At 27.3% G+C, this 14,121-nt stretch overlaps 1 protein-coding gene across 1 annotated transcript; it reads right to left on the reverse strand.

Annotated features, from left to right (window-relative positions):
• Positions 1-10,030: 10,030 nt before the first annotated feature.
• LOC130957757 (uncharacterized) lies at positions 10,031-11,841 on the reverse strand. Its single transcript, XM_057884606.1, has 3 exons — positions 11,591-11,841; positions 10,873-11,199; positions 10,031-10,491 (listed from the first exon to the last, which is right to left on the reverse strand). The coding sequence occupies exons 1-3, from the start codon at positions 11,655-11,657 to the stop codon at positions 10,340-10,342; spliced, it is 546 nt and encodes a 181-aa protein (XP_057740589.1). The 5' UTR covers positions 11,658-11,841; the 3' UTR covers positions 10,031-10,339.
• Between the last annotated feature and the right edge of the window lie 2,280 nt (positions 11,842-14,121).

Genomic DNA, 14,121 nt, shown 5'->3' on the forward strand with positions numbered 1-14,121 from the left:
TATTCACAGCCTCTACCTCTCATCCAAAATCTCATCCCATCTCTCATTTCTATCACCATATGCATTTTGATCGTATCTTTAAAATGTTTTCTCATTCTTTAAAATGCTCTTATTTTAAATTTTTCATTTAAAATTTATAATACACTACCACCAACAATAATAATATAAAGAACAACAACAATCTCATAAAAAAGAGAGGAAGGAACAAAATGATAACGGCGACAAAGAGAGGAGTCGTTACTGCCAAACAAGGAATGAAGAAGACATCAAGGGCTTCCATCGCATTTTGCGATGTCTCTATTGTTTTAAGAACTCTCTCTCTCTCTGTGTTCGGTTTGGTGACGACAGCCCTCATTTTTAGCATCGTCATCGTTGTCATCGTCACTGTCTTCCTCTTTTTCTGGCGAGTTTCCTCTTTCATTTGTCTTCTTTCTCTCTCTCTCTCTCCTCTGATTTGTCTTCTTCCCACGACGATAATGGCCATAGTAGTGACTCCCACCAGTGACTCTCTCTCTCCTCGTCTTCTCTTTTCCTTTTTTTTCTTCCATGTCTTTTTTGTTATGAATTATGTATGATGCGAATTAGGGTTTTATTTTTATTTTATTTTTTATTAATAATAATATTTTAATAATTTTATTTATTTTTATCTTTGTATTTGTTGTAAATCAAATAAGATACTAAAACATAATTCATTCATATATACTTTATACCAAATACAATAAATATAAATATTTAATTTAGTCTCTATCTTTTAATTTTAATCTCTCTTCTAAACATAATTTTAAAAAAATAAAATAAGATAATATCTTGAGAGTTGAAAATTTAAGTTTGTCTAAAAGTATTTAGTTATATTTTGAAGAAAAAATTTAAATATATATATTTATATTATTATTTTTAAAGAAACGTAACACTTTAAAAATAAAACACGTACAATATTACATAATTAAAATAATTTTGTTTGCTCATGATTTGTTAATTATTTTTAATTTTTCTTTTTGCGGAACAGACAAGATCAAATTATTGTATTTGAAAATGAGACATCATGTGCAAGGAAATCTTTTGTTTCCTTTTTATTGCTTTTTCTATTTAAGGTTTACTCTACAGCAACAATGATTCTAGAAAATAAATAAATAAATAAATAAAAGACAAGAAAATTATGGACCGATACGCCCATATATATTATAAATCCATATGTTTATACATTTATTATGCATTTTAATTTCTTTATTATATGCTATTACCAGCATATGAGTATCTTTTACGTACACACTTTTCGTTGAATTAGAAAGCGAGTTTATAATAGTTATTATAGTTGACCATATAACGCAATCGTTCAACTCAAGAAATATATATAACTATATTTATCAGATTTCATATTTGTCATATGCTTTTACGAACGTGTAAAGCTGTAACTAAATACATACAGCTAGATCGATAGGAAAAATATGCTATTGCTAAATATGATTATGATCTTGAAGTACCCAATCAATTGAGGATTCTTTTCATTTCTGAAAAATCAAATAACTAAATTTATTTCTTCCAAAAGCAAAACTTCTCCGCCCATATATAGAGGGGGAATTGTCGTTATTATATTTCTTTTGTGTTAGGTAGATGTTGACAAATTTTGTGGCAAAATTTTCAATTTTTTAAATATTTGAGTAGCACGGATCCGTGGGGAAATTTTTTTAAATAAATAATTTAATTATTTTAATTACGAAATATATAATTTGTAGCGTATTTATTAATTTACATTACATTAATTTATCTCGTTTACACGGTAAACAAGATACTTCTGAATGTATTTATAAATATATAAAATTTAAAATTTTAATATAATATAAATTTATAAATACGCTACAAATTATAGTTATATATTTCGGTAATTAATTAAAATAATTAAATTGTTTATTTAAAAAAAATTCCCCACGGTCCCGTGGTGTATATGAGCCTTCAAAGCAAGTTTTGCCTCTTAATTCCATCTCGGTAGCGATGTCAACGTAGATCAGCATGTATCATATGTGGCAATCATTTCTTGAACATTATTGCATGTGTTCTATTAATATAAATATTTTTCAACGTTTTATTTCTAATATTGGTGAAAATGATGTGCGCTAGCTATAATTAGGGAAATAATGCTATTCTTTTTTTCTTTTTTTTTTCTTTTTTTTTCCATGACTTGTGTTAGGGTTCAGAATATAACGAATATGATCATTTCTGCAAATTAAAGTCATCACCATCAATAAAATGGATAGCGATACGTATAAGAATACATAGAATTAAGGAGTAGTGCTTGGGTTACCATACAGAATAATCTCATTTTAATTGCAGCGGTTTCAACACCTATGAATTAGAATAAGCTAAGCATGTTATTTTAAAATAAAGTAGCTTGTCAAAGCAAAACAAAAGCAAATTTTATGTTAAAATTATATGTAGCCATAATATTTTGGGATGAAATTTTCTTTCTACCAACAAATAGAATCTAGTCTTTAAAAGACACAATCACTAGTACATGAATTTTATGTATAGCACCAATTGCATCGTATAATTAATATGAATAGCTAGATATGTAATTTTGTAAATAAGGATAAAATAATTAATTTTGTTAGAAATTATTTTATATATTTTAAAGGACATAATATATAAATTATTTTAAACTCACGTTAATATCTAATTATTCTTCAATTTTTCTGACTTCTCCTTAAAATTATAATTTTTTGATTGTATGATGTCTATGATTATTTTACACATAGTTAAAACTTATTGAAATTTTTTACTTATTATTTTACCAAAATATTGAAATAATTTTTTAGTAGGCCTTTTGAGGTTACCCCTTAATATAAATAGGAACATTATTTTTAGTATTTCTATCTGTAATTATTCTCTTTGAGATACATAAACTATAGTTAGTTTCCAAATATATAGCCTTTTAATTTGAAGAAATATTTTTCCATCCTAAATATAACGACTGTCATTTTCTTTTAATATATTCTTAAGCCCTTTGTATCCTATTTTATTCATCATGCATAGCCAGATAGCCTTATATAGATATACTCGTCATAATATTGTAAAGATCAAACATGTCATTAATGTTAAAATCCAATCAAATTCTTCCTCATTTTATATTTTAAGGATACAAGGGATAGGTTGTATGACAATATTACAAACCAATAAAAATGCTTGAGCAAAATCTTAAGAAATGCACGACGGGAATTGATAAAGAGTTTTAGAGATGGCTCCTTAATTATTGTATTGACCCTGACACAAAGATAATCTATTTTAAATTCGTTAAAAAATATTATTATTTATGATACATTGCTATGGACAAGTTTTTTTACTAATTAATCTTATTTTTGATGACATAACAGGAGAAGTGCAGGAAAATTGTTGTGAATCGATCGAAGCTACTTTACACTCATACTGACGGTTCTACAAGTTTGGCGAGGCGAAGGAAAGAAGAGGTAATTTAGGTTTGAATTTATTTTTGAACTGTATTTTGGATTGCATCTTCTTTATTTAGGTTTAATACGGTTATGGTATAAACTGTATTGTTACAGTCAGAACGACAAGGGAGGAGAGTTGGTAAAGGAGAATTATGGACCTTAGTGGATAAACGAGGTAATGACTCTTGTCTATATGACGAAGCTCGGAGGATTGATATAGTATGCTCTAGCCCGTAATTGATTATGTATGCTTATTTACGTCTGTAAGAAAAAATTGTGGAGATTGAGCAGCGTAATGAATCTACTAGAATATTGTCTGAAAATGATTCCCTTGCCCAAGCTCTCGGATTGCGTGGCGTAGGTTTCGGACTGACTCTAAGTCAACTCTTCTATCCGAGTTTGCATCTGCCGGTGGATAGAGCTCAAACAGATGAGGCACAAAGGATGCTGTTTGAACTATAGGCAGAGGTGATGGCTGAGAAATTGAGAAGGAAGGCAGTGAAGGATGAAGTAGCAGTAGAGACATTGAAAAGGAAGGCATAAAGGATGAAGTAACAACAGAAAAATTGAAAAGAAAGGCAGTGAAAGATGATGTAGTAGCAAAAAAGATGAAGAGATAGCCAATAGAGAGTGTTCTAAGTTATCTGATTCAACGGCAAGATGGAGAGTTACCACTAGACATCGCTGGACAGATAAATTCTTTGGATGAACACAGCGAAAAATAGAAATTAGTATTTGGCGTTATTTTTTTCAAGTATATGTTTTGTTTAAGTTGACTATGCAGCATTATTAATTAGTGAAATACTTTATTGATATTAATATAAATATATTAGTTTATTTCGTAGTTAAATTTTCATGAATTCTCGTCCTCAATTTAGATTTTTATAGAAAATTGATAAGATTTTTAAAATTAAAAAATAATCCAAAAAAAATTCTCAGAGTATTTATAGAAAAAAATATTAAAATATTTTATGTTAAAAAATAACTGCAATAAATAGCGGCGGTTCAAAACCGCCGAAAATAATTTAAAAAATTGGCGAATTTAATATGACGGCGGTTCAAAAGCGTCGCTAATAAAATTTTAAAAATTGCAACGCCAAGTAACGGCGGGTGTTGATAGTGGTAAAAGACGGAGCAATCACCTTTTGCCATAACGCGGCAGTTCAAAACCGCAGCAAATTCTATCGATACAAAATATGTAAATTGCAGCGGTTGCTGGAAACTACTGCAAAATACAATCCGACGCCCTTAGGAAAAGCAATTCTTAAACCGATGATATTCTATTTGCAAATCCTAAAAAACTGTTTCAACTCTCCGCCTCTCTTGTAGTGTCCATTAATATGTAACTTAAAAGTGAGGCAAAAATAATTTCGGTTGCTTGAGTATTCAGTTTTTGTGTACCTTTGACTATGGACCTTTATTTGGCAGATTTATAATACCATAGTATGAGTTAATAGTCAAAATCGTCTCTAAAAGATATTTCAATCTCCATTTTGGTCCTCGAAAGATAAAATTAATCGAAATCGTCCCCGAAAGATACACGACTTGGTCACGTTAGTCCTTCTGTTAGTTGGATGATGACGTGGTGGGTTAATGCCACGTGTCACTTGACATGTAAAAAAGTTATTTATAATCAAAATAGTTCTTGAAAGTTCAGATGTAAGTCATTTTCATCCCTAAAATTTTAAAAATTAATCAAATTAGTCCTTATATATTTTTTATTTTTCCTTGATAATATTAAATTTGAAATATTTTTTGATACTACTAATTTTAATAGAAATGTAATTGACAAACAAAAAATTAGTAATTGTATCTTTTCTTCTTAAAAATTTTTCAATAAAATTATCTCTCTCCTTTAATTCTTCTCAAAATCTCTCTTATTCTTTTCTATTCTAAAACATTTTTCTTACATTATTACATTTTGCTGGAATATATATATATATATACTCAAAATTCAAATATATGTATTTGTTAACCTAAACAAAGTTATATGCTCAAAACCAAAATTTATGTATTAAAAGAAAAATTATATAATCTATCTCAAACATATGCAACCCACAAAAATTTATTATGATCTTTTCATGTAGTACGCTTAAAAAGCAATTCGTTTAGCATATATAATAATAATAATAATTAAGCAATAAATTTTCAATATTTTGTAAAGTTTGAAGTGGAAGCAAAATTTGTGGATCTTATTGAATTTTGAATTTTAATATCACTATCATTACATCCTATATGTACGTAATACCGTAATGAGAAAAAAATGTAGTAGAAAAAAAATAGTGGTATAACTTTGTTTAGGTTAACATACATAAATTTTGATTTTGAGCATATAACTTTTTTTAGGTTAACAAATACATACATTTCAATTTTGAGTATACATATATTCCAGCAAAATGTGTTAATGCAAGAAAAATGTTTTAGAATAGAAAAGAATAAGAGAGATTTTGAGAAGAATTAAAGGAAAGAGATAATTTTATTGAAAAAATTTTTAAGAAGAAAAGATACAATTACTAATTTTTTGTTTGTCAATTACATTTCTATTAAAATTAGTAGTATCAAAAAATATTTTAAATTTAATATTATCAATAAAAAATAAAAAAAATATATAAGGACTAATTTGATTAATTTTTAAAATTTTAGAGGTGAAAATGACTTACGTCTGAACTTTCAAGGACTATTTTGATTATAAATAACTTTTTTATATGTCAAGTGACACGTGGCATGCCACCTGTCACTGATCTGACACGTGGCATTAACCCACCACGTCATCATCCAACTGAGGAAAGGATTAACGTGACCAAGTCGTGTATCTTTCAGGGACGATTTCGATTAATTTTATCTTTCGAGGACCAGAATAAAGATCGAGATATTTTCAGGAGATATGATGTTCCAAATCTCTTTGACAACATCACAAATAACTACGACTAATTTATAATAATGTTTACTTATTGTTAATAAATATAAATTCCACTTTCAAACCTTATCTTCTCAGCTTATAAAATATTATGTTTCATATTTTTCTAACCCTGAGAATATAGAAATCCGGGGTTAATATAATGTATATAGTTAATAGTGTAAAACTTTTCTAGGGCTTGACTTCACATACCTACAAGCCAAGAACTGAGGTGGAAATTAGCTGTGTTCTCATCAATTACATCAAAACAGAAACACGCAATCCGGCTGGCTACTGACCCGGTTTATTTATTAGCATTCTTAAAACTCTTGTTTATGAAAATTTATAGATAAATAATTTTTAATTCGTTAATTTTAAACAACTATAATTAATAATTATTAATTTTATATTTTTTAAAAAATAAAATTTAAATAATTATTAATTAATAATAATTAATTAGTATAGAATACAGTTTAAAAATATTTGTTGATTTATTGTTGACTAAATTCTTTAATAATTATCTAGTGAGATTGATTTAGAATAATTGTAAGTTAGTTGTATGAATTTCAAGGTCAATTTCTGAATAAAATTCTTATAAACATACATTGATCTCTTTTACATAATAACTAATTTTTATAGTGATGATTTTACCAAAAATTTTGTTACATTTATTTTTCCATTGAGAGCTGGCTTAATATAAAGGACTAGTAAAAGATTCTGATCAATAAAAATTTTTTACTTAAAGAATACCTTATAAAGTGCATCATATGAGTCTCAAGAATTCAAATATCTAAAAAATCTTGAAAGACCTTAGATCTTCCTCCAATAATAATTAATTTCTGTGGTGATAATTCTCTACCTTAAAATCTTATAACTCATTACAGTAGCACATTTAAGTAACATGTTAGCCAATACATGCATCAATGAATGATATATATTGTATAGTATTAATTAAGTTAATCTGATGCGAATTTAAACTTTATTTAAGAGTTTGCATGCACAAGACAGGATTTAAATTTTAACACTTATTTAAGTTTACGAGTCGATCAAGTTTTTTTTTAATCCAAGTTTTATTTTCGTTTTTAGACTGATAAGTTATTTATTTTTGGGTCATTATATGATCTTAAAAAGTTATAATTGTTATGGGGATATTCCTTCAAACTGGGCTACCCAAGACCCATTGATAGCTTGTATCGCTTGGACCTCCTCCACACTATAGTTAATTAGTCTCCTGACCAAGAAAATAAAATAATGAATTAGTCTACTGTTAGTTATGGCCTTCGGCCCCAATTTAAATGGCAAAACTTTCAGATCATAAATGAAAATTGCTAATCACATCAGGCCCAAAAGTGAAAACATGTTGTAAATTTTACACAAACTGAAGCATATGAAAAAATAAAATAAAATAAAACTTTTGTAATTGGGATGGTTGGTTAGCTTTCTTTATAGATCCAAAAGTAGTTGGGATGGCTTCCAAGGCCTTAACAAGGGTTTTTTTTTGTGGAAAAATGTGTTTTTTTCTTTCCTTCAAATCAATCCAAAAACTGTTGTGTTCCTCGTTTGAGAATCTACAAAACTAGCATTGCCAAGTAAAAAAAAAAAAAAAACCCTACCGCTGCAAGCTTCTTTTAGTGACATCTTTTTAAGCCGGAAAGTAAACCATGTTCAAATCTTAACTGTGAAAATAAACTAGACAAGGTCAGGTTTTGCTCTTAACAAGTCTGGTTTATTATATAGTTAATTGGCCTGAGTCTGACCTGTAGTCTGTTATAGGCTCTTTAGACTCTTTATAAAGTATTAAGCCTGGCTGGTTACCTGACTTGAAGTTTATTAAAAGGTTTGATATTTTTTTGTTTACGAAAATAAAAATATTATTTAAAAAATTATTTTTTAATAAAAATATTTATATGTAATATATCATATTTAATATTTATAAGAATTTTTAATCTTTTAAAATATTTAAAATATATAAAAATATTTATAATAAAATATAAAAAATTTAAAATATCTTATAATTTTATTAATAATAAAAAATTATTTATATATTTAATTATGTTTTAACCGGCACAAACAGACCTAATAGGCTAATAAAGCTAATTAATTAGTTTGGACCTGACTTATTAACATATTAAGACTTTTAAAAAAAACTGAACATGTGCTTCTTTTATAACAAGTCAGGTCAAGCTAAACACAAGTCAAGCTACAGACCTCTTGTAAGTTGTCCGACTTTTTTCCATCCCTAGTAACTAGGAAGTAGTTATATGGAACCCATGGAATCTTAACTGTATGTAGAGTACTAGGGTATAATTATTTGACGGAAAAAATATACAAAAATATGTTTTTTAATTTTTTTTTAACCTCTAAGTTCTAGTTATATAGCATTATTTAGATATATAGATTCCGAATTCCATGGTCCTAGGCAAAACGTAGAAACTAATAGAACATGAGATTCATGTAATATTTTTACATTCCTGAAAATTCTACATTAGAAATTATATACTGAAATATTTTGTTCAACATAAAATTTTCAGGAATTTAAGAACAATTCTACAAATCACGTGCATTTAAAGATTATAAGAAGTGGCGGCCTAATTCTCTACATTGATGTGATAGTATAAAATTTAGAGTTATATAAGCGTGTTTTTGTAAGTTGGGATTTTTAAGAGAAATGTACCAATCATAATGGAAAGCGAAGCTAGAGAAGGCGTTGAGGAATGAGATGAATTCATTATTAGTTTTCACTTTTCAAGCACTTCAAAATTCCAACTTAGAGATGTTCTTTGTCTTTTAATCATGCTTTAAAAAAAGTCAGCATACAAGCATTTTGCATTATTGTTGAGTTTGAAAAGAAGTTGTACCAAAAGAGTATAAGTAAGTAACTTATCTTGATAATTGTACCAGTAATTAATTTTACAGCATAAATTTAAGATCATTCAGAGACAATTCAATCGTTACTTTAATTTTATTTTCAAAAATGTCAATTAGGTCAGTCTTATACTCTTATGAGATTCGGGTTCTCACTGTACTAATTAAGATTAAAAAAAAGGACCTAAATATAAAAGGGACCGCCAAAATAAATTTATTGTAGTTTACTTAAAAACCTTTATCAGCTGTTAGAACTCCATTTCTAGAAGGTTTAGATCAAACATGAAAATTCAAAAGTTGATGGCTTAGATATTCCTAGTTGAAAATGTCAAATTCCAAGTTTCAAAAATTGGCCAATTCCTTCATGGTGCCGGGATCTAACACGTGGAAAGTGAAAGATATTTTTTTCACCGTAGAAATTTAATCGACAAACAGATATCAATTATGAGATACAACTTAGAATGTCAAGGTCAAGATGGTTATTCTTTTAGAGAAATATTAGGAAGATCAAAATTTATTATTTTTAATTATTAATTTAATTTTTTTAGTCTATAATTTAATAAAATATAATATTTTATATTTTTAAACATTAATAATTAATTAACAATAAAAAATAATAAACTCTAATGTCTTCTAACATTTTTTATTCTTTTACCCATCATCAATGAATATTCTAAAATATATAGAATTGTCTCCATGGATGACAATAAATTTCAATTAGCATACTTGATTTGTGTTTTTATGATTTGTCGTGCAGTAATTGTAATTGTAATTGTACTGATTTTCTTCAATCTTTTGTGATATTATTATTGCTCTTATTTTAAAAATGTTAGACAATAATATAAAATTCTTTTATATATTTAATACATAATAAATTAAATTTAAAAAAAAAAGCAAAACACATGAGAAATTTGTATCTAGTACCGAGAACAGCACTTTTTTTATTGTATCAAAGTTCATATGATCTCTCTCAAAAAGAGGACTAACAATATTTTCAAAATGTGACAAATTTAGATAATAAATATATAACTAGTTACATATGCTAAACTCTATATTAACACCAATGTTTAAATCCGAACCCAACCCATTAAAATTTGCACCATCTCTTAAAAAGAAAAGTGAAAAAAAATGATAATGATCACTGTGGAGAAGGGGCAGATGCTGATGAAATATCTTCAGAGAGATTATTAGAAACAGGTCCTGGAGCTGCAATTCCTGAGCTCATTAGCTCAACCATGGCACGGTGAGGGTTTGTCTTGTGCTTCTCACATAGCTCTGGTAAATACACTCCTGCATAAATTTAAATATATATTTTAAGGTCAATTTTATGGTGGTTATTACTTATTATTACAATAGTTATGAACTTATGGTGATTGTATATTTTGATAATAACACTTAAAATGTATAGCTAAAATTAATGTTATATTTTTTTATTTGTTTGAATTAAAAAATATAATTTTAATTTTAGCTATTTTTTTAAGTACTGTCAAAATTTTATAGTCATCATAATTATAGTTACCATAAAATGCATTTTAATAGGTTACAAATACAAAAATTTGGCCATTTAAAAGTGATAATGGAATAAACAGAGTCCTCTCTGCATGTAATGCAATCTTTACTTCTTTGATTTTGTGAAGAATAAGCAACAAGAATGATGAATTACGATCTTACCCTCTCCAGCAGCCAAGTTGAAGAAAAGGTCAACAATGTTAGGGCAATTCTTGTAACAAGCTGGGGAGCAAAGCTTGCCGGTGAATTGTGGCTCAAAGAAAGCATCAGATGAGATCCCAACTGAGCTCCTATCAACGCCACAATCCGCCACACATTGGTCCGTCTCGATGTACTCCGACATCCTCTCCACCACGGCTTCTGACGTCCGGCATTGGTACTCCACGCCGCCGTCCGCCGCTCTCTCTGTCTCTAACAAACACCTCTTCCCTGAGGAGGCTATTGAGAATGCACACAAGTCCTTTGGCAAGTCCTCACATACCAACTCACCTGCCAATAATTCATCAATTTTACATTTTATTAGTATTTTATATATCCTAAAATCAAATTAATTTAAGGAATTATTTGCATGCACTACTTATTTTCGAGACATTTTTTTTAGGGTGCAACTTTGAAATTTTCCTAAAATATTGTTGGATATAAAAATTGATGATAATATATAAATTAACTCACTTAGTGTTATATATTAAGGGATTGATATATTCAAGGTGTTTCTCCTTAATTGACCCAAAAATTAAACTACGCTATACTAATAATATCTAATTATCTCATAGTAATTATGTTTGATTCCATATATATAAAATGACTTCATTATTGTGGTATGAAAGAAAAAACAAATGAACAAGACATGAAAAATAGCAAAGAGATCGACCATACGTACCTAAAGATGCATGGATGAAAAGGGAAGAAAACAAGAGAACCAAAGGCAATTTCTTTGAGAAAGACATGGTTTCAAAATTATGGGTGTTGTTTTTTTGTTTGTTTGTTTGTTTTCTTTTTATGAGTGCTTCAAATCTTTGAGGAGAAGCTGTGGAGAATTTGTTTTGTGAATTTGGTAGCACTAAAATGTGAATGTATTTATATATAGTTGTATGTGACAAGGGGCACAAAATTACGCGTCCCTAATAGACTTTTTAATTCGTGTATATGGACGCGGTTACATGTGGTTCTCAAAGTTTGGCTTAGTCACAAATATCATTTTCCACAATATACTTAATCAACATTAAATAATGTGACACATTTCTATGAAAATATTTGAAAAAATTATTAAACTTTATTGCTTTTGATCGTTGGTGTGAGCCGTTTACTTTCGTTGTTTCGTGGTAATGCACGAGTCATGGTAGCAATTGATTATTACCTACTAAGACGTGTTTAGATGTATTAATAGTTTTCCAAGAAATTCTTAAGGCGGCATCGTGGTCAAGACTCAAGACGCATATTTTGTAATCATTCATATTTTTCTAGAAATTTTCTATTTTTTACACTTTTTATGCATAAAATTCAGCTTATACCACTAATGATAATAAGCCTGAAAATTCTATATCATAAAAATGGGAGTGTAAAAATTAATAACTAACTCCAAAACCTAACAAACAAGTGTCATTAAAAGGTTTCTAGACTCTCTTGATGTGCTTTTGTAATAAGCAGGAATATCATACTTTGAAAAATGTTTTATTTTTTATTTTTTTTATTTTTTTATCTTTTGCATTTCCTAACAAAGCACTAAAAAAAATTATATAAACCATGTTCTTTCAAAATGTATATATTTGACACGTCAAAAAAGTCATAATTTGAATTTCTACTTTAAAAGTATTTGTAAAGTATAAAGAGATATTAAAATTATGCATAAAAATTATCCATCTGCTCTTTCTTATTTTATTTTTTTATAATTCTTCTTATTTTCTTTTTTTAACAAGAATAAAAATAAAAAAAATAAACAAAAAAAGAAAAAATATATAATGCTACAAAATTACTAAAAAAAGAGGAGAGAAAAAAAATTCATACAACAACAACAACATCAATAAAACAATAATAATGAGGAGAAAACACACACAAAAAAATAGACGGAACACAAAAAAAAAAGAAAAAAAATACAGAATACGAATGTTTACATTAGTGAAAATAGTTGAAATGTAATAAAATTAATTTTTGTTAGATTTAAACTAACTTAATTAAATTTAATTGTAAAAAAAAATTAAATATATAACAAATTTTCTTTTACTAAAAAAAATTGAAAATATTGAATATAAAATAAAAAAGTTAATTTTTATCCATTAATATTATGCATGAAGATGAATAATATTTGAGATACAAATTTTTATTCTGGCTTCCAATTAAATTTGTGGGAAAAGAAATAAATTTCAATGACATTTAAAAATAACTAACTTATAATGGCATTCGTAAATACTTTATCTTTATGTTGAGTTTCTTATATACAATAACGTAACGTTTTTTTCTTGTCTTATTTAATTTAAATTTATTTATTATATTTTTTTAAAATATAAGATAATATAATTAATTTAAGTAAGTGTCAAAAATGATTTAAATTCTACTTTTATATACAACAATTTATTAATTAATGATAAGTAATTCTTAAATGAAATTCAAATTCATTATAAATTAATCATTGACTTAATAGGTTAGGAAATATAATGAGAAACAAAAAATGCAAGATAATTTAAGCAATGCATATTTTTTATAATTTATTATTTCTAGTTAACTTTTAAATTAGAATGTTAAAATTTACAATAATTTGAAAATAATTATAAAAGATAGAGTAAAGTATCGCTTTTTGTCCCCAACGTTTGGAGTAAATTTTAAAGTTGTCCTTAACGTTAGGGACAACTTTAAGACTTACCCCAAACGTTGGAGACAAAAATGATACTTTACTCTAAAAAATAATTCTTCTAAAATAATAGAAAAATAATTGAATTTGTCTGCAAAGTTGCTACTTGCTAGTATATATTATATAAAACTTGTTACATATACAAGTTTTTTTGGCATACAAGTTTATATAAGTTAGTCTAAACCCAACAAATACAACCTTTAATTTAGAGAGCGTGTTCCTTCCTCAACTTTAAATAGCGCAAAATGAGAAATGATTCTTCTCTAACGTTTGTATTCTACGTTCTTCCTCCTCCTCCTCCTTCTCCTCCTCCTTCTTCTTCTCCTTCTTCTTTGCATTTTTTCTCCTTTTTCTTTGCGTTCCTTCTTCATCTTCTTCTTCTTCGCGTGTTTCATCCTCATTGTCGTTTTTTTTATTATTATTATTATTGCTGCATGTTTTTCCTCCTCCTCTTTCTATTGATTTTGTAATATTATTATGTATTTTTTCTTTGTTTAATTTTTTCTCCCAAGAAATATTATGAGAAAATGAAATAAGAAGATGAAGAAGAAGCAGAAGATGAAGAG

Source organism: Arachis stenosperma, chromosome 2 (assembly GCF_014773155.1).
Source record: "Arachis stenosperma cultivar V10309 chromosome 2, arast.V10309.gnm1.PFL2, whole genome shotgun sequence".
Lineage (NCBI taxonomy): Eukaryota > Viridiplantae > Streptophyta > Magnoliopsida > Fabales > Fabaceae > Arachis > Arachis stenosperma.

What these genes read in the sequence shown, in the direction of transcription:
- LOC130957757 (XM_057884606.1), bottom strand. Translation starts at nt 11,657, where the DNA reads ATGTCTTTCTCAAAGAAATTGCCTTTGGTTCTCTTGTTTTCTTCCCTT. An exon ending in TTTCATCCATGCATCTTTAG is followed by an intron (nt 11,200 to 11,590) that starts GTACGTATGGTC and finishes AATTATTGGCAG; the next exon opens with GTGAGTTGGTATGTGAGGAC. An exon ending in CAACTTGGCTGCTGGAGAGG is followed by an intron (nt 10,492 to 10,872) that starts GTAAGATCGTAA and finishes AAATTTATGCAG; the next exon opens with GAGTGTATTTACCAGAGCTA.